Genomic DNA, 26,902 nt, shown 5'->3' with positions numbered 1-26,902 from the left:
ACTCTATGGCAACACAGGCGCCCTGCCACCGCCCTCTGGGGGCTGCGGGCTGCTGTGCTTCCTTTGCCGCAATCGCATTCGAGTCATCACTGTATCTGGTGATTGGCTGCCCATCGTTGACGTTCCTTGGCGTGTAGAAGCATCACACACTTCTGCCTTCAAGTCCACAAAGCTCTCCCTGTGTGAATGTCTGTCTGTAAACTCACCCCACCTTCATTTATTTATTTATTTATTTATTTATTTATTTATTTAGAGACAATGCAAGTGGGGGAGGGGCAGAGAGAGAAGGAGAGAGAGAGAATCCCAAGCAGGCTCTGTGCCATCAGCACAGAGTCCGATGTGGGGCTTGAGCCCAAGAACCATGAGGTCATGACCTGAGTCAAAATCAAGAGTCGTCGCTTAACCAACTAAGCCACCCAGGCGCCCATAAATTTCCCCTTTTTAATAGGACATCAGTCATACTGGGTTAGGAGCTACCCCAATTCCCTTTTTTGTTGTTTTTTTAATGGTTATTTTTGAGAGAGAGAGTGCGAGAGGGGGAGGGGCAGAGAGAGAAGAAGACAGAAGTTCGGAAGCAGGGTCTGCGCTGATAGCAGAGAACCAATGTGGGGCTCAAAACCCTGTGTGTGTGTGGGGGGTGGGCCTGGGTGGCTCAGTTGGTTGAGCGTCCAACTCTGGCTCGGACATGATCTCACAGTTCGTGAGTTCGAGCCCCATGCCGGCCTCTGTGCTGACAGCTCAGACCAGGCTTCGGATCTTCTCTCTCTCTCTCTCTTTCTCTCTCTCTGCTCCTCTGCTGCTCACGTTCCATCTGGCTCTCTCTCAAAAATAAATAAACATTAAAAAAATTAAATAAAAAAAAAGAAAAGAAACCAATGCGGGGTTCATAAGATCATGACCTGAGCTGAAGTTGGATGCTTGACTGACTGAGCCACCCAGGCGCCCCCCTAATGACCTCTGTAACTTAATTGCCTCTGTAAAGGCCCTGCATCCAAATTAGGTCACATTCTGAGGTATTGGGGGTTGGGACTTCAACATAAGAATCTAGGGGTGACGGGCGCCTGGGTGGCTCAGTCAGTTGGGTGTCTGACTTTGGCTCAGGTCATGATCTCACAGTTCGTGGGTTCGAGCCCCACATTGGGCTCTGTGCTGACAGCTCAGAGCCTGGAACCTGCTTCGGATTCTGTGTCTCCCTCTCTGCCCCTGCTCATGCTCTGTCTCTCCCTCAAAAATAAAGAAACATTAAAAAAATAAAAAATATATAAAAAAAGAATCCTGGGGTGACAAAATCCAGCCCCTAACATGCGGAGAGGAGGTACATCTGGTTCATCTTGTGTTCATTCCCTTGAGGCTGGGCCCAGGGCAGGAGTGAGAGAGTTTGATGAATATTGTACAGGCGGTTCTAGGATTATTTCCTGACTCCCACGGCGTCCAGGGCATGTCAAACTGTCCTGTCTTGGTCTTATGGTGATGAGTCTCTGTCATCAGGAAATGGACTTCTCTAGAGCGGAGCTCAGATCTTCTCATTTTTGACAATCACCAGAGGATATACTCAGACTTTTTCATCAGTAGATTCCTGTGGAGGTAGGTAGGTGAGCCTTCATTTTCCTAATTCCACACAAAAGGCTCAGAAAAGTAATGAAAGAGAATTCAATCTTTGACAAATATTTATTGAACACACAGTTGTGACAGACTATGTCACTTCATTCCACAGTTACTGAGGCTGTCGCTTACTTGCTATGAAATGAATGTATTAATATTAAGTACTATTTATTGAAAAGCTGCTATATGCCAGGGATACAAGCTTTCCATGTACAATTTTCAATTCTTACAGCAGCCTTTTACAAATCAAAATAAAATTAATCTAACATAAAATGCACCGTGCAGTTTGGTGGTTTTTAGTATATTCACAATGTCATGTAATCATTACCACAGCCTAATTCCAGAACATTGTCATCACTCCAAAAAGAGACTTTGTGCCTCTCAAACAGTCACTCCCCATTTTCTCCCCCCATTTCCTAGCAACCACTAATCTAGTTTCTCACTGGAAACTAGTGATTTGTCTAGTACGGATTTCACAGAAATGGAACCATACTACATGTGATTTTTTTGTTTTTGTTTTTGTGCTTAGCTTCTGTCACTTAGTGTAGTATTTTCAAAGTTCATTCCTGTTGTATTTATCAATGCTTCATTCCTTTTTATGGCCGAGTAATATTCTGTTGTATGGATGTACCACATTTTGTTTCCAAATGATGGACATTTGGGTGGTTTCTATTATTTGGCTATTATGAATAATGCTGCTATGAATGTTTGTGTACACGTTTTTGTGAACATATGCTTTTGATTCTCTTGGGTATATACTTCAGAGACAAATTGCTCAGTCTATGTTTAACATTTTGGGCAACTGCTGAACTGCTTCCCAGCAGATGTGTATGAGGGTTCGGGGTTCCCCATAATCCTCGCCAACTTTTGTTATTTTCTGTCTTTTTAATTATAGCCATCCTAGCGGGTGTCCATTGTGGTTTTGGCTTGCATTTCCCTAATGACTGATGATGTTGAGCATCTTCTCATGTGCTTCTTGTTCATTTTCACAGCAGTCTCTTGAGATAGCAGTTATTTCCATTTGGCAGCAGAGGAAAGAGATTCAGAACTGAGAGGACTCGCTCAGTGTAAGGAGGATGTGGCACTGTGCCTGGAACTCGCGTGTGTCTGTGTCCTAAGCCCCCATGGAGTCTGATCTACAGTAGACACGGCTCTGGTGTGGTCAGCAGGAGTCTGGTCTCCCGTGCCACCAACTTGGACAAGTCCTTTCCCGGCCCCCAGCGTTAGTTACTCCTCCGCGCCACTTGGGGCGAAATACTCCAAACACGTCCGGGCTCCTCTAGGAGTCCAGAACTCTAAGATCAATCGCCCTGGCGCGGAGTTTGCCCCGCCCCTTCAGGCCAGGTCGCCGCAGGCGCCGGAAGTGCCCTGCTCTTTTTTGCTAGTTCCCGCCCGTGTTCCGGAAATACTTTCTCGGGAAGATGGCGGCTGTGTCGGTCTATGAGTCCCCGGTCGGAGGTTTCTCTTTTGATAACTGTCGCAGGTGTGGCCGTGCTCCGGGCCAGGTTCAGGGCGGGAGCGGGAGTGCGGTGCCGGGGTCGGAGCTGGGCCGCGCGGTCTGATCTGGGAAGTCCAAATGAAGGGTGAACGGCGGGGCCTGCGGCCTGCGCCCCGCGGCCCGTGTGACTCAGGGGAATGAGGGCCTGAGAGTGGGTTTCTCTCAAAGCCGAGTTTGCCTTTCCGCTTGCCCAGCGCACCCGGCCAGTCCCCATCTTTGCCTCCTTGGGCGAGATGCGGCCCCTCTCTGACGCTTTGCATGCCGAATAACGCGACACTAGTCCTGATCTTGAGGGGATTCGGTGAACAGAGGGATGGAAAGCGAATAGTAGCTTTTCTCTTCCTGAGTTCCCTATTAGACCTTCTTCGTGCCAGTGCGGCGCAAGGTGGTCCTGCCCTTCGACGCTTTATTCTCTGCTTTGCTTTCAGAAATGCCGTCTTGGAAGCTGATTTTGCGAAGAAAGGGTACAAGCTTCCAACGGCCCGGAAGACTGGCACGACCATCGCGGGGGTGGTCTATAAGGTGAGCAGGGATAGGCCAGCAGCAGCAGTGACAGCTGATTACGGGATGCAGGCCACTTGGCCTCCATTCGCTTCTCTGGGCTCTGTCAAGAAGGGTGCATATTTCAGAGAACGTCAGGAAAAGGGCCTTTGGGATTTGTCGGGAGGTTTTGTGCGTTTAGTAACAGTTTATATTCTTTCCTCACTTTGCAGACTTTTTGACAGGAGACCAATACTTTTCTGTCTTAACGTACTATTTTGGGAAGCAGGGTGATATAATGGGAGAATACAAGATTTCTGGTCAGACAGGTGTATGTAGCCATTTAACTTTTATGCTGCTTCCAGCTTTGGGCAAGTCACTTCTCACAGCCACGCTTTCCTGCCCATCAAACGAACAGAGTAACTCCTGCCTTAAATTGTTGAAAGGGTCGAAAGAGAGAATGGTTATCGTGGTTAAAGATAAAGGGTGGCATATTTTATTTTATTTTATTTTTTGAACATTATTTATTTTGAGAGAGAGAGAGAGCGAGTTTGCACACATGTGTGAGCAAGGGAGGGGCAGAGAGAGAAGGAGAGAATCCCAAGCAGGCTCCATGCTGTCAGCGCAGAGCCAGACTTGGGGCTCCATCTCACCAGCCCCTCAAGGGTTTGGGGGGAGCAGGGGACGGCTAACATTGTTTTCCCTAGAGTAGAGAGCTGCGGGTTTGTATATGTGAACTTGTTTTAAAATATATGTTTTTAAAAATAGGATGGCATAGTTCTTGGAGCAGATACAAGGGCAACTGAAGGGATGGTTGTTGCTGACAAGAACTGTTCAAAAATACACTTCATATCTCCTAACATTTAGTAAGTATCAGTTAGTTTGAATAGCTCTTATATTTTCAAACTTGCCAGAGCCAACATTGAATTTACTGCGTTCCTTACTAAAACCTGTTGTTTAACTTGTATTTTCTTTTTATCTCCCTTAAATGGTATTTTCATCTGCCTGTCACCTGAGCTGGTTATCCTCACGTTCTCTCTTTGCTTTAGTCTTTAATTCGCTTGGTCCCAGTTCTGTTTCAGCTGTTCCGTCTGCTAAAGCCTTAGTTCATATGCTTGTTTCTCAGCTGGACTATTGCATTTGTCATTTGTTTGTTTGTTTGTTTGTTTGTAGCAGATTAAAACCCCCAAGTCATTTTTTACCTTGAGAGAGAGCTCAGGGGAGGGGCAGAGAGAGAGAATCCCAAGCAGGCTGTACAGGATCAGTGCAGAGCTTGTTGTAGGACTTGAACTCACAAACCATGAGATCATGACCTGAGCCGAAGTCAGCTGCTTAGCTGGCTGAGCCACCCAGGGGCCCCTGCATTTGTCATTTAAATGGCCTCTTTGCCTTTGGTCTGTTTATTATCTGTTCTTTTGCCATATTGAATTTTGTAAAACACAGATCTGATTATGTCTTTTTCTTCTTTAAAAACATTTCAAGAGACTTTTCACATTTCCACACTGCTTTCAGAATAAAATTGAAACTCTGTAGCATGATATTTAAGATCTTGCACAATGTCACAAAAATTTACCTTTTCAGCGTATTTAGCTGCCATCATCTTGTGTTCCAGTTACAGCCAGACCGTCCCTGTTCGCTTCATCTCTAAGCTCTTTCACCTTTGCTTTTGCCAGTCCCTCTGCTAAGAATTGCCCTTTCCTCTTGTTTTTACAGTGTTTCTTATTTGATCCTTTCAAATCCAGCTCATATGAAACCTCTTCTCAAAGATCAGAATTAATCGCTCTCTCCTCCAGTTTCCCATAGCATTTTGTACTAATGCTACTATATCGTATTATATAAGGTATTAGAAATTTTGCCTACTTTTGTTTCCTGCACTCAGCTTTGCAATCAAGTACCAGGACTGTTTCATATTTTCTTTATTCTCAGCACTTTGTAATGGCTGGTACCTGGTAGTAAATGCTTGGTGAATGTTAAATTTTAAGGTTTTTAATATGTCTTGCTCTTTGGTACAACTCAGATATGTTTTTAGGAGCAGTAAAATGCTCAGTCTGGTAAGAGCACAGAAGCTAATGATTTGAAATGTTCTGTTGAGGCACAGAAAATATATTTGCATATAACAAGATGAGTGTTCTCAGTTATGTAAGATTAGAGTAGTTAACAGTGCAGAATATGCGCAAAAACATCTCTCTGTGTACCTAAACTTGATGGAAGTTATCCAAGAAGCTCCACTTCTAATTGAGCCCTTTGGCAATTGAATTTCATCTAAGTTTCTAATTGTATTTTTTAGTTGTTGTGGTGCTGGGACAGCTGCAGACACAGACATGACAACCCAGCTCATTTCTTCCAATTTGGAGCTCCACTCTCTCTCCACTGGCCGCCTTCCCAGGGTTGTGACGGCCAATCGGATGCTGAAGCAGATGCTTTTCAGGTAAGATTCCAGGATAGGGATTTCTATAGCATCTTTTTCTTATGTCTTAGGTTTTTGGCATCTGGGAACCTAGAAACTACAGAAAAAGCATTCAGGTATACACATTTTATTCTAGAAATCAGTTGTTAACCATTTTAATTTCAGAAGGCTTTTTGATTATGTATTTGAATTTATGGGGTCTGTTTTTTTCCCCCATGAAGGTAACACATGTGACCAACCAAGTCATTTCCTGAGGCATAGGGTATTACTGGATTACAAACAGTCCTCTTTTGTTTATAGAAAGAAAGTTACCTTTGAGTTCATCTTGTGAACACAGACACAGACAGTTGGTTTTTTTCTCTCTCTTGTAGGGACAAAGTAGCAGTGAAATAAAAAATTGTATTTGTAGTTGGCTGTGAGTGGGTATAATAACATTAATATTAACCCACATTTACCTGTCTCTTTGTGCTGGGTCCTGTGCTTCGTGCTTTATGCACGATCTCCTTTTATCCTTGGAACTCTGAGATAGGGACTGTTAACATCAATATTTAAGTGAAACTGAGGCTTACAGAACTATAGTCACTTGCCTGATCTGACCTTCATGCCATGCTGACTCCCACCCACAGCTCCTCTCAGTTTTGTCTCCTTTTTTTCCTTAATCACATCATCACTTTACGTTTGTGTAGGTCTCCTGGTTTTCAAATCCTAAGTCTCTTTTCTCATTTGCTTCTCATTTGCTCCTCGTAAAGAGAAGAGAGGCCGTGTATTAGAGCAGAGCTTGGAAACAGCCTGAGCATTTAGTCATGGGTTAGAATACCAGCTTCTCTTTTGGAGACCTGCATTACCTTTAATAGATTCCTCTTTCTCTTTCTCTCTCTCTCTCTTTTTTTCTTTTTGAAGTTGATCAGAGGCCTTTATTATTCTGGTCCTCCTCATTCATTAAGCAGCTTACAAAAAACATTTTCTTAATTTTTTTTTTTTTTTTTCAACGTTTTTTATTTATTTTTGGGACAGAGAGAGACAGAGCATGAATGGGGGAGGGGCAGAGAGAGAGGGAGACACAGAATCGGAAACAGGCTCCAGGCTCCGAGCCATCAGCCCAGAGCCTGACGCGGGGCTCGAACTCACGGACCGCGAGATCGTGACCTGGCTGAAGTCGGACGCTTAACCGACTGCGCCACCCAGGCGCCCCCAAAAAACATTTTCTTTATCTCTGCTCCGAGCAGCAGCAGCTGTATCGAGGCCTGCAAGATTAAAGGGAAGCAGGAATAGAAAGCAAAGATTGTAAGCTGCCAGCACACAGGCCATGTTCTGCTTGTAGAGAAATTATATTTGGGTCACAGTGTCTTTAAAATTATAGTGGTCAATAAATCTAAATTGGGGAGATTGGAATTAAAAATCTGGATTTCTGGCTTTTTTAAAAAATGTTTTTATTTATTTTTTCTGGCTTCTTTTGAAAAAATTCAGAAAGAGGGTGGGATGATAGGCAGCAGTAATCTTCTGGAACTGAGTGGCAGATGTTGCCTTTAGAAGTGGGAGAAGTGCTGTGGTCTGTCGGTCCTTGCCTGGTTTCACTTCCTGCTTGCCTGGCCCTTGCCTTCCTGTGAACTTGTGGGTCTTTGTGAGTCTAGCATGGCCCTGGGCTCTCAGCACATGGCTGTGAGGCACAGCGTAGCTGTGTAGCAAGGGCTGTGGCATAGTTCCCATTTTACAGGTGGGAAGACCAGGACTTAGAAGTTTATGGGTAGGAAGTCTAGTCGTATCTACCTAATCCGTGCTCTGGCTGTACTGAGCCCTTATGTCAGTGATTTCCTTTTGTTTATGTCCATGGTCATCGTTGTAATCCTGGAGAATTACCGCTTATCAAATAAATTTTCCCAGTACAGTGGTGAGAACTTGTTAAAGCACATCTGTTATCAAGAGTTCTGAAGACCTTTGTGATTTTGATTTTAAATTTAAAGCTCCCTCTGGTGGTTTGTGTGGTGCATTACATTTAAAACAATTTTTAAACTTGTAAAATTGCAGTTAATAGCAAATGTTCAAGATTCTTTCCAGTCATCTCGCTAAACCTAGCAGATGTTTCTGTTAATCTCTTTAGAGTGTTTTAGGAATTCTAAATTCACTTTTTTCAACGTTTTAATGTTTTTAGTTACTTTGCAAAATTTGCAAAATTTTAGTTACTTTGCACAAATTAAATTTTACCAAAGTTTTGAGAGGATCATTTAAAAATTTAACCAGGATGCTTGTGGTTCATTATATCTTCTTACATTTTTGTTGAGTTACATAAAATGAGTTACAAAAAATAAAGTGATATAAGGGGGAAAAACAGAGGATTTGACTTTAGAGGTTTTGGTTCAGGTCTCATCTAAAGCACTTAGAGTTGTGTGACCTTGGGCTGTTCATCTGACCTTTCTTAACCTCATTTTCTTCCTCAGTAAAATGAGGATAATAGTTTCTGACTCTGACTTGAGGAGGAAATGAATAAAGAAGCAAGGCTTACAATAATGCCTAGTACAGGGCCTGATGCACAGTTAGATCCCCATAAAATTCAGAGGCTGAGAAAGAGAACAAGATGTAGTCAAGGTGCTATTACTGTTCTATTTTTCCCAGAGTGACCCATTTCTGTGTAGGTGAGTTGGTGAAGAAAGGGGGTTTGATAAATAGAAGTGGACATCTTTTCCCTCATTTAAGCAGTTTTTTTATTTTACTTGTATGATGGCTGGATGTATTACTGTTCCTTCTGAGCATGAGCCTCCTAGTTGAATCTAATAGAAGTCTTTGGTTCTGTATTCTAGAAACTCTTTGAATATATAGAGACTCTTTTATTTATTATATTAGTGGTGCTTTTTTTCTTAGGAAAGAATAAATATACATTGTAAAAAAGTTGGAAAATACTGAAAAGCCCAAAGGAAAAGGTAAAGATTTTACAATTCAGGGAGAATCACGTTTTGGTTGGGTATGTGTACTCCCACTCTTTTAAGTTGTTTGTTCACCCATTCATTTGTTCCTTCTTTGCTTCCTTCCTTATTACTAGTGTGTGTTCACAGTAAAACTTAAGACAGAAGATAAGAGATAAACTAAAAATACAAAAATTATCTGAGTTCCTACTACCCATAAGCAATTGGTGCTAGCAGGTTGCTGTATGCCTTTCAAGCTTTTTTTCCACTTACTAATACATATTTTGTTCCATAAAAATGGGATCATAGTTGTATATTCTATCCTAGAATACAACCTAATCTTCCCATCTGCCAGTTCGTGTTGCATAGTTTCCATTTGGAGCATTTCAAAATGAATATCACCTTTGAAACAATTTTTGTAAAAGTAACATGCGATGATTATAAAAAATTCCTACAGTGGAAATGTGAAAAGAAGGAAGTAAATGTTACGTGATGTTTCGTTACTTAGACACAGATATTGTAAACCTTTGAGAACTATCTCTTCCAGACGTTTTATACTGTTGCTTATGTGCTCATTTATTACCAAAATGGAATCCTGTGTGTGGTTTTGTAACTGACCTGTTCTCATAATAGTATATCATGATTGCTGTTCCCAGTGGTAGAAGGGTTTTTACCTTGAGCCCACAGAGGTGTTCTGGAGACCTGTAACCCTCCCAAAACAGTAGAACCTGTGTGTACATTGTTATGGGGTCAGGGTTCCACAATATGAATCCGTTTTTAAAGGGGTCTATGACCCATCAGTATTAACTTTTGGTGGTATCGCAGTATTCCATTCTCTAGATGTGCCATAATTTAACCAGTTTTTGAATTTTAACAATATTGCTCGTTTTAAGGTAGTCCATGAACCTTTGAAACATAGAACCTTTAGGTACTTACTTGTGTGATTGATTTCTCAGGCTGTATTCTAAAGTAAATTCCTAGAAGTGGATTATTGAGTCAAAGGTATGCATGTTGAACATTTTGATACATACTGCCAAAACCACCCTTTGGAAAGGTTGTACTAAGTTGCACTACCATCAGTAGTGTAGGAGAAATAGCCAAACTATGGAAAGAGCCCAAATGTCCATTGACTGATGAATGGATAAAGAAGATGTGGTATATGTGTTCAATGGAATATTACTCAGCCATCAAAAAGAATGAAACCTTGCCATTGAAATCTTGCAACCACGTGGATGGAGCTAGAATGTATTATGCTAAGTGAAATAAGTCGGTTAGAGAAAGGCGGATACCATATAATTTCACTCGTGGAATTTAAGAAACAAAACAGGTGAACATAAGGGAAGGGAGATAAAAGAAGAGAGTTGGAAGCAAACCTTAGGAGACGTTTGTTTGTTTGTTTGTTTGTTTGTTTGTTTTGGGGAGTGGGGAGGGACAGAGAGATGGAGGCACAGAATCCAAATCAGGTTACAGGCTCTGATCTGTCAGCATAGAGCCCGATGCGGGGCTCGAACTCACAGACTGCAAGATCATAACCTGAGCCGAAGTCGGTCGCTTAACCAACTGAGCCACCCAGGCGCCCCAAGAGACTTTTAACTATAGAGAACAAACTGAAGGTTGGTGAAAGGAGATAGGTGGGGGATGGGCTAGATGGGTGATGGGTATTAAGGAGGGCACTTGTGATGGGCACTCGGTGTTATATGTAAGCGATGAATCACTAAATTGCACACCCTGAAACCAGTTTTACTGTATATGTTAACTAGAATTTAAATAAAAACTTGAAATTAACAAAAATAGTGTATGAGAAAACGTCATACAGATCTGGATCGTGTAGTGTTCTGTTGCATAGCTGTATATATATCAATTTGTTTAGCTAGTTCTGTTTCCGCTTTTTTGGCATCATAAACTGTTGCAGTAAACATCCTTGTGCATTTATTTCTGTGTATCTGTCTTAGTATATCCTTAGAATTTGATTCCTGGAAGTAGCGTTTCTGGGTCAGTTTTTGAGGATTACAATAACTTGCCAAAGTATTTTAGATTCTTTTAAAGACATCAGACAGGTTATATTTAGCTTGGAGGGGAACTAACTGATTATTGTTGACTTTATGTAAACACTGTGTCTGGTAGGCAGTTGGGGTAGTGGGTCAGGCACTGGACCTTGCTGGGGGTGGTGGGTCTGTTAATTCCCCCTCCTTATCCCAGAGCCCAGAGAGCTAGTCTTGACCCTGCTATTACCTCATGTGGCTTAGGACTTGTTTCTTTTCCTCTGCCTGGGCCTCTGTTTTAAGACTGTTTTAAAATCCTTTCCTGCTCTTTAATTTTTCACTTCTAACTGGAAGATTCTTTTTTTTTTTTTTTTTTAAGATTTTATTTCTTTAATTTCTATACCTAGTGATCAAGATCAAGATGAGGAGTCACACGCTGTACCAGGCGCTCCTGGAAGATTCTTTCTGAAAGAACAGTTTGGTAGTCAGGCATGGGGGAAATACTGGAGTTGACTATTCTGGTTACCTAGAGCACTTCGTGATGAGTAGTTATGTCTCAGACAGTCTATAGTTAGGGCTTTGATTGGTTCTTGTGTTTATTTGTATCAGTTTTAACAATTATATCATTAGGCGAATTCAGCATGTGCTCATTTCATTTTTCTTCCCAAAGAGCTAAAGGCACATAGTGGAGGGCTTTAAATCTAGCACGTGTATCTAGCATAGCAATTCTCATGGTAAAAAATGGAACAAATACAGGGAAAGCAATCTGTAGAGGTAGAAAACCAACCAGATAAAGGACACAGAGGAGGAGATAAGTGCACAATTACACGGAGGTAGGGTGGGGTGGGAAAGGTATCCCCCCCGCCATGTTCCTGAAGAGGCGTAGCTTCGTCCTGTGGGCAGCAGCAGTGGGTTTTATAGGGTATTGTGGAGTTATTCTGCCGTTCACTTCCATGTATGATGGAATATTTTTCTCTTACCCAATATGAGCTTATATCTATGATTATAATTTTGTGGGTTTATTCAAAAGAGAAGGTGTTTTGACATGAGCCATCTTCCTGTGAGGCTGTGGTGAGGTGAGGTTGAGAATTTGAACAGCTTGAGTTTAGCCGCTCCTCAGAGTTTACTTTGAAAGTAGCTTATCTGCTAATCACTGAGAGGTGTGATGGGAAGGGGGCCGATAAATTTTGGAGTAAGCCAAGCTTGGCTCTGAGAGATTGGGCTGGCACTTAAGGTCTTTGGGTTCATTTTCTCTTCTCTAAAGTGAGAATGATCCTCTTTTAAAGGGAGTTCTGTGACTAAGGAAATAGGCACGTTGGAGGGCCTCACACAATTGAGTCTGTATGGGCTGATAGTGGTGTTCCAACTCATGTTCCTTCAGTCCACATTTTGTTCCCATCAAACAGTAACCACTTAATGAAACAGTAGCAGTGTAAGAAAGCCTTTTGTTGTCTGACTTCTTCTCATACAGCTTTTGGGTAAGTTACAGTGATGCATTGTAGACTCATTTTTTTTTTTTTTTCTTATACATACTCTGATCACCAGGTATCAAGGTTACATTGGTGCAGCCCTAGTTTTGGGGGGAGTAGATGTTACTGGACCTCACCTCTACAGCATCTATCCTCATGGATCAACTGATAAGTTGCCTTATGTCACGATGGGTGAGTGTAACATTTCCCTGATGTTTCAGAATCCTCTTATTTGCCAAAGTGGTCTCTTAAAGAGCTGGGCTATTTCCTATTAGAGGAGCCAGGGCAATATAGTGCTTTGATTCATTCTGCAACATTTATTGAGTTCCTCCTATGGGTTAGGCCCTGTTCTAGGTGCTTGGGATATAGCAGTGAACACAAGTTAAAGATTCTTGCTTGCAAGGAGTTTGTATTTTAGTGGGGGTAGACAGACAGTAACAACAACTGTTACAAATATATTAATATTTTAGAAAGTGATAAATACTAGGAGAAAAAGTTACGCGGGTGATTCTGTACTACACTTACACAAGATACTACCTTTGGGGGAAACTGGGTCGAGGCTGTATAGAAACCCAGTGTATTATTTCTTATATCCACATGTGAATTTACCATCATCTCAAAACAAAAGGTTAAAAAAATTAATGCAGGGTAAGGGGGCTTTGGAGTGTGGGAGTGGAAGTCAGAATATAGTATTAAATAGAACAAAGTAGGCCTCAGGGTCAGGTTTCAGCGGAGAGAAGTTAGAGTGGAAGCCTCGTGGTGGGAACACGTCTAGTACATGCGTTGACTTTTTTTTTTAACCGAGGGTGACTGGGGCCCCTCTTAATTTCTGAGAGATCAGAGGCATTTAATTCCTCTCCGAACCTTGATTTCCTCACCTGTGAAATGGTATCAATAATATCTACCATATACACCAGGTTGTAAGGATTAGAAGTAATGTATATAAAGCATCTGGTCAAATGCCTGGTCTATAATAGTGGTTACTCTTTTCAGACTAGCTTTCTACATTTGTATTTAGCTCTAAAGGCTAGTCAAGAGTATTTTTTTTTTTTTTAACGTTTATTCATTTTTGAGAGACACAGAGCACTAGTGGGGGAGGAGCAGAGAGAGAGGGAGACAAGAATCCGAAGCAGGCTCCAGGCTCTGAGCTGTCAGCACAGAGCCCGACACGGGGCTTGAACCTACAAACTGTGAGATCATGACCTGAGCTGAAGTCAGACGCTTAACCGACTGAGCCACCCAGGCACCCCAAGAGTAATTTTTGTTTTTAATGATCACACACACGTGCATGCAAACACTTACACACAAAGGAGTGATAAAGTTGGGATTTTCAAATTACGACTTTTATGTTAAATTTCTGAGTCAAATTGTGTAGGTGCAGAAATTTGAACAGGTCATGTGTAGCTGGTATTTTTCCAGCTGTTGTTTACCTCTTATGTTTTTTGTCTTGGTATCTTGGCTCTGAAGAGCTAGGAGAACTGCCTTGAATAGTTTGGAAATTGCCAGTTTGAGACCTTGCTATTCCATTGTGCTCTCTAGCCTCTTAGAAGGTTTTTAGACAACAGATGTTCCCTGTTTGCTGGGGAGAATGATTTACCCCCAGATACCATATGGGAGAGTCTTTGTAATTATTTTAAAATGAAGATACTTACAGTAATTTTAGAATTGTTCGGAATTGCTTTATTCAAATATATTTGTTATCTCCATCAAAGTACGGTTTTTATTTCTCCCTGTTTGATTGATGCCCTTAAATGGTGGTAAAGATGAATTAGCTCTTTCTCTTAAGTAGTTGCTTTTCTTCTTTTTTTTTTAACTGTAAAAGAATTTCACACTTGCAGAAAAGTAACAGTAATGTACTTTTTACTCCTATGTACTCTTTACTCATATGTGTCAGTTAACATTTTAGGACACTTGCTCTTGCTTTCTCAGACCTTATTACTGTTAACTTTTTGTGTGGAATCATTTGAGAGTAAGTAGCGGACACCATTATCCATCTCTGAATCCTTTACCTTGTTCTCTTACATTACCTTGATAAAACCATCACATTCGGGAAATTTAACGTTGTTACAAAGCAGGTTCAGTTTTAAGCTGGGCAAATTGGTTTCTTTTGCTTTTGAACTGTAGTAATTTGTCTTCTGAGCCCAATCCCGAATTCAGGAAAAGTTGTTGAAAGTGAGCAGTCAGGCAGTTGGGCCACATGTACTCTCCCTCCCGGTCGACAGTGAACTTGCTCTTCCAAGTCTAGCGTGTCTCCAGGGTGATGCTCCTCAGCCTGAACTCAACGTGGCCTACGTCTGTTGAGAGATCTTTGCTCTACAGAGTCTGCTTTTGCTACCGTGAAAGACCGGATTAAGGAGCAGACATTTGTAACATCTGATTAATACACGAGTAAATGACTGCTTTGAGCTGCAGTTTGTTCCTCTGTTCATTTATGTGCCAACCATTTCTTGCCTCCTCTGTCTAGGCACTGTGGCTGGCTCCACAGATAGAGATGAACGTGTGGATCTTTGCCCTCGATATAGTCGCAGTGTAGTGAGGGAACCAGATGTATGAACTGACCAGGGCAGTAGGTAGAAAGGCCAGTGGAGGCCCAAGGGAGAAGGGATCACATGGAAATGGGAGGATCTCAGGAAGAGCTTTGCTTCACGTGAACAGAATCTTAAGAGAAGCATAAGTTACCTTCATTCATCTATCAGATGAATGAACTTAGCCCTCACGGTGTGCTGGGCACTGTGCTAGGTGCGGGAATACAGTGGTCAGCACGGCACCTGCCCTCAGAGCTTAGAGCCTCATGTGGGAGACAGGAATTTAAAAAGTAAGTACACATTCATCTGAAAGAATGCCCTGTGCTAAGTGCCCTGGAGGAAAAGAACAGTAATACGAGAAGTAACAGGCAGGAATATGTGGAAAATGGCTGTTGGGGAGGTCCTTACTGAGCAAGTGACATTAAAACGTTTTCTAATGATAGTAATTTACGAACATGACACAACATTCAAGTGGGAATATTACATGAAAAATAAGTGTGTTTTGTATCCCTCCTCCAAAGTAACCACCTTTAAGGTTTTTTTGGTGTTTTTTTCCAGATAAGGTTTTATGAAACCGCTTCATGTATCTGTATCAGTCTGTCACTATTAAAGATACACAAATGAAGTCATACCAAACACACTGTTCCCTTACTGTTAACTTGTTTTGGAGAGGTTCTTGATCAGCACAAAGGAAGTTCTTTATCATGTAGATCTGTATCACAATGACAACTGCATAGAAATGCATTGTATGGCTGTATCAGGACTTAACCCATTCTATTGATGCATATTTGTGTACTTCAGATCAATTCCTAGCAGTGGAATTTCAGGATGAGGGTTTGTGTATGTATTGTTCCTGGTCCTCTGTGGCAAGCGACAGAATTACTGGACCATTTAAGGAAAAGAGAAATATGTTGGAAAGGATAGTAGGTGGCTCATGGAATAGCTGGGAGGGCAGGAGCTGGATGTGGGGCCGCGAGCAGTGCCAGAAATCCTGCTGTGGCATAGGCTGCCGCAGGCGAGCGCAGAGTGCTCCAGACCGTGCTGGGGCCACAGGTGCTGCTGGGGCCTGGCTCAGCCTCCCTGACTGTTCTGGAACCGATTCTTCCTGACATCCCTTTCACCACTGCCGGAGAGTTCCTTATTGGCTGGGGGGGGGAGCAGGGGGGGCAGGGATGCTTCTAATTGGTGGAAGTTTGGTCACTGGCTCCTAAGGGGGTGGGGTTCCCCAGAATAGGAAGGGAGTCATACTATACACACTGCCACTGATCAGCCCAGCAAAGTGACAAAGGGCCATATAGCTCATTCTGCTTTTTGAGAGCTGTTGCCAAATTGCCCTCCGAAAAGATTGTACTAGTTTATATTCCCACCAAGAGAATGAGATTGCCGTTCTCTTAACAACCTTACCGACACTGGGTATTTGTGCCAGTCTGATGGGTGAAAGATGGGAAGACGTAGCACGTAAGCAGAGACCTGAATGGTAAGTAGAAATTCGCCAGGAATTCGCTGCCCTGCTCCTTGTCCCCAAGGAGAGACTTCAGGCCCTGTGTGCACTAGGGACCTGTACGGTCGAGGAACTAAAGGGCGAGAGTTTGCTGGACGGGTGAGGCAAGTGCTCTGGGTGGGGGGAGTGCTCAATGCAGGGGGCAGAGCTGAAGCTAAGACCTTCTAGAAGGTGGAGTAGAGGTATGACTAGAAAGCTAGGCCCGAGAGGGTCTCAGTGATAGAGGCCAAGTTGTTTGGCTTTTGTCCTGAAGGTTCCCATCTAAAGTTTTCACGCCAGAGAAGGATGGGATAAGGTTTGCTTGTTAGAAAGAGCAGTCTTACGGCTGTCGGAAGGAGGATTGGCATGAGGGAGTCTGAGGCAGAGATGGAGATTGTGTCTGGCCAGAAATATTGAGGGTGTGGCGGGGTTTGGTGACAGTAGTGGTGGCCACTGTCTTTACAGCGAGCCCTCGGTAACCAGCTGACCATTAGACCAGATCGCAGGCGTCTGGCTTCCATCCTCTCCTGACTTCTCAATGCCGGTTCCTTCCTGGTTCTTGACTGCAGTGGCGCAGTTAGCTCCTTCACCTGGGGTCACCTCCCTTCCAGTTGGGCTGTAGGCCCCTTTTCCTGTCTCGTTTCCTGTTCCTCCTCTACCTGTCCCCTAGGCCTTTGTTGTAACAGAGGCACCTTGTACCTCTTGCCCTCCCCTGGGCTGGCTCCTACACCCCGCTGTTGTAGTGCTGCCTTCCTTACGAAAGGCCTTTTCTGCCCCCAGTGTTCTGCTGCTCATCCGGGGTCTAGCCCAGAAGCCAGTCCCTCGTGACTGCCCCAGGCTGGGTTAGCAGGTCCCTCTCGGGGCATTCCAGGATTCCCGCCTTGTCTGCTCGGCCCAGCTCTTGTCCCTTCCGCGCATGCGAATGTTTGGCGAATGTTTGAAATCTCTCAGAGCGTAGAATCTGTCTTGCCTCCAGTGCCCCAGAGTCCTGTGTGACTCAGTGAATATTTGATGGCGAAATAATTTTCTGATTCGCTAACTGGCTTGTGTCAAAGAGTATCTGAAACTTAGCGTTAGAAACCTTAGTTACTCGTTATTTTTGATGAACAGTTTCCGGTACCCTTGGAATGGAGTTGATTTATGATTTAGATTGTGGTGCATATGGGGGGCCTGAGGTCCGCTGTGAGAGAATGGCACAAAGCATTGGGGTAAGGTTTTTTTTTTTTTTTTTTTTCCTTTAAAACTATCATCTCACATTTAAAGCGTCTTTGTGCCAGAGTCTCCTAGCGCTCTAGTGCGGTCACATTATTTTCAGTTAAAATTCTATGCGAGGGATGCTGCAATTGCTGTTTTATTGACGAGAGGCCTGAACTCAGATTAAGTGGTAACTTGCTTGTTATTGCGGCAAAGCTGGGATCTGGACTCTTCCGGCTCAGGCAGCCCTGGTACAACACAGCTGCTTTGATTTTACCTCTTACAGATGTTACTTCATTAAGCTATTAAGCCTTGCTTCTGAATACTGAAAATACCTCTACAGATTCCCAAAGGGCATTTATTTGTTTTGCCTATTTTCGACTGCCTATGTGCGGATTTTCTATCCTACATATTAAAAACGGTATTTGCTGAAACCACTTAGTAGTATCAAAGGAAAAATTTAAAAATTATACAGTTTTACCATCCAAGACAACATACTTTTTATTTTTTTGATTTTTATTTTTTCCAATCCAAGTCCATTGTGAAGAGGAATGCTTTAGCAGATAATATAAAATAAAACAGTTTTTGTACTGCCCTGGCTTGGTGTTTGTCATTTTTTAAGTTGCTTTTAGCCATTGTTCCCTTTGGAGCAGGGCTGGCTCGCGTCTCTCCCTATGGTGATGGCAGGTGCGGCACTGCCTTTCTTCCTAACCAGCCAGTTCTTCTGGCTTCCAGTCATTGCTGTCGTCGTCTTCCCTCCCTCCCTTCTCCTTTCCTTAGTTCTTTTTTTTTTTTTTTTTTTTTTTTTTGAGAGGGTAGGGAGCTGGATGTTGAGGGAAAAACCCTGCAATGGCCAAAATTTGGTGGATCTTGTTTTAATTCATGTTACAGTTGACTCTTGGACAGCAGGGGCAGGACATGGATTGAGGGTCCTGACACACTCCGCCCCCCACCCCCAAACCCCCTCCCCGCCGGGCACAGTTGAAAAATTTGCATGCAACTTTTGTTTTTAATGTTTGTTGATTGCGTGAGAGAGAGAGGGAGTGAGAGAATCCCAAGCAGGCTCCACGCCATCAGTGTGGAGCCCGACACAGGACTTGAACTCATGAACTGTGGGATTGTGACCTCAGCTTAACTGATTGAGCCACTGAGGTGCCCCTGAAAAATTTGTGTGTAACTTTTGACTCCCTGAACACTTAAGTACATAGTAGCCTATTGGTGACTGGATAGCCTTGCTGATAACGTAAACAGTCCAGTAATACATATTTTGTATGTATTATGTACTGTGTTCTTTTGATAGAGTAAGCTGGAGAAAATGTTATTAAGAAAATCCTAAAGAAGAGAAAATGCATTTAAAGTGCTGCCCTGTATCAGAAAAAAATGCACATCTAAGTGGACCCATACGGTTCAAACGTGTTGTTATTGGGGGTGAGCTATAAACCAAACGTCAAACTACAGACACAATAGAAGGCCTTCCTGAACGAGATGTCCCACGCAGCATTAGCATCCACTGTGGAACTGAGGCTTTTCCTAAGTGTAGCTTAAGTGAGAAAATGAATATTTCATGGAAATTCCCATGTTTTAGTTAAGTTACGAGTTTTTTATTACGAGAAATAACAAAACTTTGTAATTAATCTTCTTTTTTTTTTTTTTTTCCCTGAATGATTTGACAGTAAGAGCTGGAAGCTACAAATTACCCGTAAGACAAGGGTGTCTAAATTTTGTCTACCCATGGGCTTGCATTGGCCACTAGCCAGGTGCCTGAAGGCTACTCTTAATTTACATGGAATAGAAGACACCTGTCTTGTCTTGTGCATCTTTAACATGTTGGCACAGCTTAGTGAGCACGGAGTCCAGGAGCTCCCCTCTGAGGTCTTGCTTTCCTCAGGATTTACTTGGGAGAAGAATGTATCCAATTCCTTGTGGTGTGGCCCTTGGACAGCTTCTGTCCTAAAACCTCTTGTGGACGTGATGTTGACCGCAATGACAGCAACGTTCAGTCAGCAGCTTACCCGTTGCGTTGCCGGCAGCTGTCGTGAGATGCTTTACTGATTGAATCTTTGCAACATTGTGAAGCGGCTACTATCGTCCCTGTCTCACAGGTGCAGAAATCGAGGCTCAGAGAGGTGTGCTCACGGCAGACGGCCAGGGTGTGCGTGAACTGGGATGGGGACCCCAGCCTCTGTGACTTTTCTCCCTTGGCCGTATTATTGCTGTGAATGGTGTGTGGCATGTGGTCCAGACCAAATGTGATTTGGTGCCTTCTCAAAGAAGAGGAGAGGGCCCCTTAGGTTTTGTTTAATTATTATTTTTTTTAAGAGAATAATTTGCAAGAGACTGCAGGTGATTGATTAGTGTGATTGTTGAAAGCCAGGCAGGATTCTTTGATTTTTCTTTATTAAGAAAGGGAAAAGGGTTTGGGTTGTATATTTTATAGACAAAATGGGGGCTCTTTTAATTCTCAGATTAATTAGCTTTTTCTTTTAACTTGCCAGCTTTTCTTTATTAGGCAAACTGAAGTAGTGTCAGGAGAAGCTTGGGGACCATCTTTTGCTATTAGTTTGGCAGTGTTCCTTGTAGCAGCATTGGCAAGGTATATAAAATTTTTATTTTTGCCCACTTATTCACATAAGAATTAATATGAATACAATTTCAAGCATGACATTCCTGGAAATGAGGCCCTTGGACAATTTAGGAATACTAACTTAAGGAATAAACATTGGTATGCACCATTAGGGAAGACTCGGGGTCACTGCCAAGGCCATCCAGGTAAAATTTGATCTCTAGGTAAACTGGTTGTAGGATTTCCTAATTACTGGAATGTACCTCTCAAGCCCCAGTTTACAGAGCCCCCTAGCAATTAAAAAGATTTGGGACAGGGTAGTAAACGTACTGGATGTCTCACCTTGTGGGCAAAAAAAACGAGTCTTAGAATAAAGTTGGAACATCAGTAGGGAATTCAGACCTGCCATTTTCTCCGTATTTTTACACTAAAGTGCAACCTTTGTGCAGACATTTTGATATCTCCGCATGACTTGATTTTGAAAATTTTCCTGCTCTGGATCAAATTAGTGCACTGCAAGATGACAAATGTTTCTTCTTTTTTTACTTTTTTTATTAAAAAGAATTTTTTTTTCTTCTTAACATTTATTTATTATTGAGAGAGCATGAGCATGGGAGGGGTAGAGAGAGGTGGAGACACAGAATCTGAAGCAGGCTGCAGGCTCTGAGCTGTCAGCTGTCAGCACAGAGCCCGACGCAGGGCTCGAACTCAAAAACTGCGAGATCACGACCTGAGCCAAAGTCGGACGCTCAACCGACTGAGCCACCCAGGTGCCCCTACTTTAATTTTTTAAACTTTATTTATTTTGAGAGTGAGAGAAAGTGCAAGTGAGGGAGGGGCAGAGAGATAGAGAGAATGAGAGAGAGAATCCCAAGCGAGCTCCACACTGTCAGCATGGAGCCTGATGTGGGGCCCGAACTCACAAACTGTGAGATCATGGCCCGAGTCGTAGTGGGATACTTAACCGACTGAGCCACCCAGGTGCCCCAGCAATTGTTGCTTCTGTGTTCATTTTCAACTCTTAAATCAGGTGTGGACTCCGCATCACTGCATGTGGTTCATAGGCCTACGTAAAAGTCGTTTCGGAGGCCGTGTGGACTTCATGGCTCCAGCATTGCTGGGGAGTCTTTTCCTAATAGTGTGGGCTGAGTGACTGTGTAGGGGTTCCACAAACATGAGTCTCTGTCAGTCCTAGACTGATGCTCAGACCCTGCTTTCCGCAGGTCAGGGGCTCTGCAGTGGACGGCACCCCATTCTGTTGGGGGCTTTGTCAGACAGCTAGGGACTTCTCAGAGCGGCATTTCTGTAAACCACCTGAGGCATAACCTAGAATCCTAGAGAAAGGCGGAGCCCCTGGCTCAGTCCTAGTCCTCCTTGTCCAGGGCTGCCCACCTAACCTTTCTGAACCCCAAGTCCCTCATTTCAAAAAAGAAACTGCGTTGTTTTTTTTTTTCTTTTTTTGTTTTTTTTTTTTTTGACTTGGGAAGGTCCCAGGGTTATTGGGATGCTGCAGTGTCACGTTGTGTGTGAACACACTGTAAGAAACCATGTATTTTTCTGTGCATCTGGTGCTCTTGACATTGTTTTTCGAGGTAGTGTGGGAGTCCAGTTGGGTTCAGATCTAAGTCCAACATTTACTAGCTTTTGACCATGAGCATTGATTTCATCTGTAGAATGGGGGTTAGAGGAGCTCTCCCATGGGAAACCATACATAAAACATTCTTCGTAGCCCAGGGAAGGTGTTCAGTGCACGATATTTTGATTATTTTAGTGCTAATACATTCCCTGTGTGCAGTTCTGTACACTAAGATTTCTCTGGCAGTTTTCCTTGCTTCGATTAAGTACGGTGCATTTCCGAGGATTTAAAATGTACAGTGCATGGATTTTATATTTTAACATTTGTGCTGCTGTGGAATACCAGGAAACGAAACCACTGGAAACCAAAGATTCATGAAAGTGGGATCATGCATCTTGATTCCTGGTTACTGTGAAGGTGGTATATGAAGCCAATAGATGGTGCCGTTATGTAAGAAAAAGAGAAAAATGTTTACTTCTAAAATTCATCATGTCGTTGCAGGGAATGTTATCTAGCCAGCCCTCCGCAGCTCTTAATCTTTTCTAATTAAAGTGGACTTTGTTCTTGGTTCCGTGTAAAAAAATATTTAATGTCTCCTCTAGGTAAAATTGAATTAATACGTAGGGTGCTATTCCACCTGTTTTTTCCCTGCTCTGACATTTTACCGTCAGAGTCTTTTCTGACTTGCGTTCAGTCCTTCGTCTACCCCCAAGTAAAAGCCCTTGCCAGCAGTACTCTTCGGAACGGTGAAATGCAGCCCTTGCAGTTTTAATTTCTTTGCTTTAAACCCTGCTGCAGAGAGAGTGAGGCTAACTAATTCATCTTTACCTGCTCTTGTTTCAGAAGTGGGCCAGAATTGGCCCTGCTACAGAAAAGGGCCTTTATTCTCTTCTAACCTAGTGTTCGATGGTCTTTTACTTATGGGACAGACTAAGCGGAAAGTCATTTTATGCATCGGAACACTTTTCACTGTGGAGTTCATTAGAGCAGGGATTTGCTGTCAGCCGTATCTGTCATGACTAGCTGTGTGACTTTGGGTAGGTTCCTTCACTTGTCTGGACTTAGTTTTTTTCAGTCTATAAAATGGAGGTAAAACCAGCTCGTCCCCAGATGGACTAAGTGAGAAAATACATGTAACGGTGCTTTGCGCATTTTTTCCACCCTGTAGGATTTCTTATTTGCGCACAGGCTCTGTGGGCCAGATAAACCTTTCCTGGTGATTCAGGCCGGGTGTGTCTTACAAATTATTAAACTCTGTGGTCCTTGGTCCTTGAGGGTCTGAGGGACATGAAAACTTGAGAAAGGCCTGCAAAGTGGGACAACCTGTAATTTGGGAAGTTGTTTTGAAACGTGGACCAGAGTGAAGGATGCCTGTGAAAGACCTGTCCGTTCGGACTGCCTTGAGCTCCTCCAGCAGGAGGGAGGAGTGGGTGCCCTGCGCCCACGGTGCTGAGTGAGCTTCGGTGTCCTGGGGGGGCCTAGTGCTGCGGGAGACTGAGTGAGAGAGGCCTGTTTTAAGAGGATTTCATCCTCCGTCTTATCCCCCAAGCATAGGGTTAGGTGGCTCCTCTGTTGGAAGGAGAACCATTTCCATCCTCATACCGTGGCGTTTCTTAAAAATACATTAATGAAACTTTCACTTTTGAGGCCTGGATGCCCTGATTTTAGTCTTTTCTTAAGAATTCGTGTTTTTAGCCTGTCAGGTCAGTGAGATGTTGCAGTTGCAGTTATAAAAAAAAGTCCCTGTTTCCTTCAAGTGGCATTTTAAATTACTTAGAGTAAAATTTAACTCCTTTTTGATTATATCTAGAAAAGGAACTGCATTTTTTGGGGACATTAGTTTTTGAGTGAAAATGTCAGATGCTTTAAAAATCTATTTCTAAGCATATTAAACAGAATAATTTTTTTTTTTTTTATTCATTGGGAATAAAAGGTAGACTCTTTGACATTGAGGTACATTTGCTGATGAAAAGGAAGCATTCTTTCCCCTCACGAGGGGTTTAAATGTAATACTCAGTGCTTACTCAGGAGTGAAAACATCAAATTAAACTGTTTATGCTGACAAAGGACAAATCTGGATTTCAGCAACCCATGCAAGATTGTCTGATTGCTTGGCCTGCCTCGCCTGGAAGCTTTTGGCCAGGACTTATAATGAAATGCACGCATACAATTAAACCATTTCAAGTCGGTGTCTTGGGTTTTCCCGAGCGATGTGAGGTGCTCCACTGCTCTCTAGTGGCTGAATGTGGTCCCCTAGCGCCAACATTGCTTTATATTCATAAATCAGCTCTTCATACATTGGCGGTGTTGGCCTCCAGAGCAGGCACTAACACCGGGAGACTAGTCCTTGTAGACAGGAACGGAGTGAAAAATGATCCCAACCCATGGGTCTGCGGAAAGCACCGAATTTTACCCGGGACGAGTAGCCGGTTGACAAACAATGAGCAAGTGTGAGTAAGCACTCTGTCTGGGAGATCTGACACTGATGGATTAGAATGTTCTGTGTGTTACTCTCTTATCGCTGCATACATCTTACACCTTGGCAGGCCACGGTGGCAAACAGGTCCTTGGGCACTTAAAACAGTCCGCTCCTTAGCAGAAGGAGCAGCTTTTTTCCTGAAAAGCTCTGGTTAAATTGATTTGGGGGAGAAGCAGTAGAAATCCATTTCCGGCTGCCTGTCAGAACTTCATGACTTTGAGAAAAGAAATTTTGAAGACCTCTGTTTCCATTAAAACTGCCAACCCTGGAACTTGTTGAGGATGATTATATAAAATAGCTCCTGGAGGACGGGGACTTTGTCTTAGAGTAATTACAATAGCTAGTTTTTATTGGGCTTTTCCTGAGTGCCAGGCCTTCTGCTTTCTGTGTCCTTCAAGCTTCCCAGCCACGCGGTGAGGAAGATCCGTTCTGCCGTCCTCTCCGTTGTACGTTGTACGGGGGTGGAAGCTGAGGCCAGGGCGGCGTGGCTGCCACACTTGCAGCTTTCGGGCGGGAGTGATGGCGCGTCCCGGAGCAGCTTGGCCGCCTTGCGGGGCGGGGCTCTCAGCGCCTCAGTGATGTGCTGGGGCAAGCAGTGAAGTGCCTGAACTGTGCCCCCTCCTGCGCAGCAGTGTGCCCTCTGAGGCCGCTGCCTGGCGGGCTCCTGGGATGGTTTGCTTGAAGGAAGGAGGGGAAGTTGCCCTTCTGAAACGTGGAGCCACGAGGCCTAGGTTTGAGTCTTGGCTCCACGTCTTATTGACTGTATTGCTTTTACTAGTTGAGCCTGTTTCCTTGCCTATAAAGAGAGGAAATACCTACATCGCTTGAGTTCAGGGTCTGGGACCTAAAAGGCTCTCAGTAAATGCTTTCCCCTTTTCCCGTCTGGGATTTTGTGAGCATAGACCTTCTCAGAAAAAAGCAAATTCTGCCTGCTGGCTTTCAGTTCCTTCTAAGAGTTGGACTTAGAGCATTGGGTTTTAGAAAATTCTTTCAGTCTTTAATTTCTTCAGCATGTCTAAAAACATAGATTCTAGAATTGCTGAGTTTGATTTCGTGCTTTAAAGAACACTATGAAAATAACATTTCATGGCTTTTTAACAAAATTCTTCTGCCCTCAAGCTCTATCAGTTCAGGTGTTTTTGAATATACAGAACAGGTAAAAGTGATCGATAGTAAAATTTTCTTGATACCCTTCATATTTTGTCCTGAATTCCTTCTGAAAAAGTGAAGGTCACACTCACTGAAGTACTAATGCTGATAAGCTAAGATCAGAAATACCTTCAGAGGTTTTAGAAAATGAAGACTAATTTCATTGTTCTTTTTATTGAAAAAATCTTTTTGAATGGGCTTGTTTTAAAATAAATAGAACAGGTTCTTGAGTGGCATTGCTAAACAGTGAACGGCATCTGTTTAATCATTTAAAACATATAACTAAAATTTCAATCCCATTTGAATTTCCAAGCAAAACTACACAAATTAACCATACCCAGATGTGTACTAATCATTCTGCTGAAATCCGAAGAAAAAGCAATTTAGAAAGCATGCTTTTTTTGCAGTGGGGAGCTAAGAAAATATAGCTGTTTCCACGCTTACTTGTTAATCTCGATTTCACGCGTTTGGTTTTGCTACGTAAGAGGCCACGTGGTGGAATGGAAGGAGCATCAGAACGATCTGGGTTCAAAATCCCAGATTTGCTAATCAGATTGGTTATGTGATGTGGGCAAGTTCCTCACCTTCTAGATTGTCTCCCCTTTTGTAAGATGGGACTACTCCGATCTGCCATGTCTGAAGAGCAGACAAAACCAACGGGACTGCGCTTTGAAATTTTTTAAACACTATGTGTACTGTGTTATTGTGGTTGTTTAGTGCTTTGTGTGCCACAGTGTAGACTTCTGGATAAGTGGGAGCTGGCTTGGGGCTGATCTGCTCAGAGGACTTCATGATAAAGATGCTTTTACCTTGAAGGCCGTACTAAGGAGGCCCTCCTCAGGACGGTGGTAGACACGGTGTGTATATTTGTTTGAGATGATTGATTGCTGTCGTTCCTTGGACGTATTGACTCCTGCATGGATTGCCCTTCAGGCCCCTGGACACAAATTTCAGGAATCAGCTGCATGCTGCTGCTCTTAGCATGATGGTGACAGCTGGCAAGATCTTGGGGTTTTTGCTTTTGCTTTTTGATTTTTCCATCCCTCTACCATGTCAAATTCTTACTTTCTCCAAGTTTATACCTTAAAAAAATTGTAAGTAATGTCTGGTCTTTTGAAGAAAAATAAAAAAAATGTGAGTAAACAAAATAGTATCACTCAGATATAAGCATAATATTTTGACTTATATTTTTCTAGATTTGTGTAATATGTGTCATAGAAGCTTCTGTGTTAACATTGCTTTGGAACATGTTTTTCCCCTCTTGAATATTTTATCACGGACATCTTCTTATTGCCAAAAAAATATTGTGTTAATGACTGTATACATAATATTGTTTATTTTTTCCTATTGTCTGATTGTTTACCTCTAGTGTTTTGTTTTTTCTTCTGCTAATCTAAACAGTGATCTTTTTATATACATAATTTGGGTACTTATCCATTTATTTCTTTAAAATGACTCTAGCAGTGGAATTGCTGGTGGAGATGTATAACTTTATCCTTTCTGATTGATGTTTCTAAGTTGCCTGATAAAAAAGTTCTATTCATTTTTCTTCTACTAGTGTGTTAGATTTGCCTGTTTCACAACACCTTTGTCAGCCCTGG

General features: G+C 42.8%; 1 protein-coding gene across 1 annotated transcript in view; it reads left to right on the top strand.

Annotated features, from left to right (window-relative positions):
* Window positions 1-2,976: 2,976 nt before the first annotated feature.
* Window positions 2,977-26,902, top strand: part of PSMB7 (proteasome 20S subunit beta 7) — a 58,845-nt gene continuing 34,919 nt past the window's right edge. Inside the window, exons 1-5 of the mRNA XM_042912749.1 lie at window positions 2,977-3,085; window positions 3,529-3,622; window positions 4,349-4,446; window positions 5,868-6,008; window positions 12,412-12,527. Coding sequence (XP_042768683.1) covers window positions 3,024-3,085; window positions 3,529-3,622; window positions 4,349-4,446; window positions 5,868-6,008; window positions 12,412-12,527 — 511 coding nt within the window. The 5' untranslated portion in view covers window positions 2,977-3,023. The remainder of the gene's footprint in view (window positions 3,086-3,528; window positions 3,623-4,348; window positions 4,447-5,867; window positions 6,009-12,411; window positions 12,528-26,902) is intronic.

The sequence above is a fragment of the Panthera leo genome, chromosome D4 (genome assembly GCF_018350215.1).
Source record: "Panthera leo isolate Ple1 chromosome D4, P.leo_Ple1_pat1.1, whole genome shotgun sequence".
NCBI classification, from domain to species: Eukaryota; Metazoa; Chordata; class Mammalia; order Carnivora; family Felidae; genus Panthera; species Panthera leo.
Note: the sequence above shows the minus strand (reverse complement) of the source record. Positions and strands in the feature narration are given on the sequence as shown.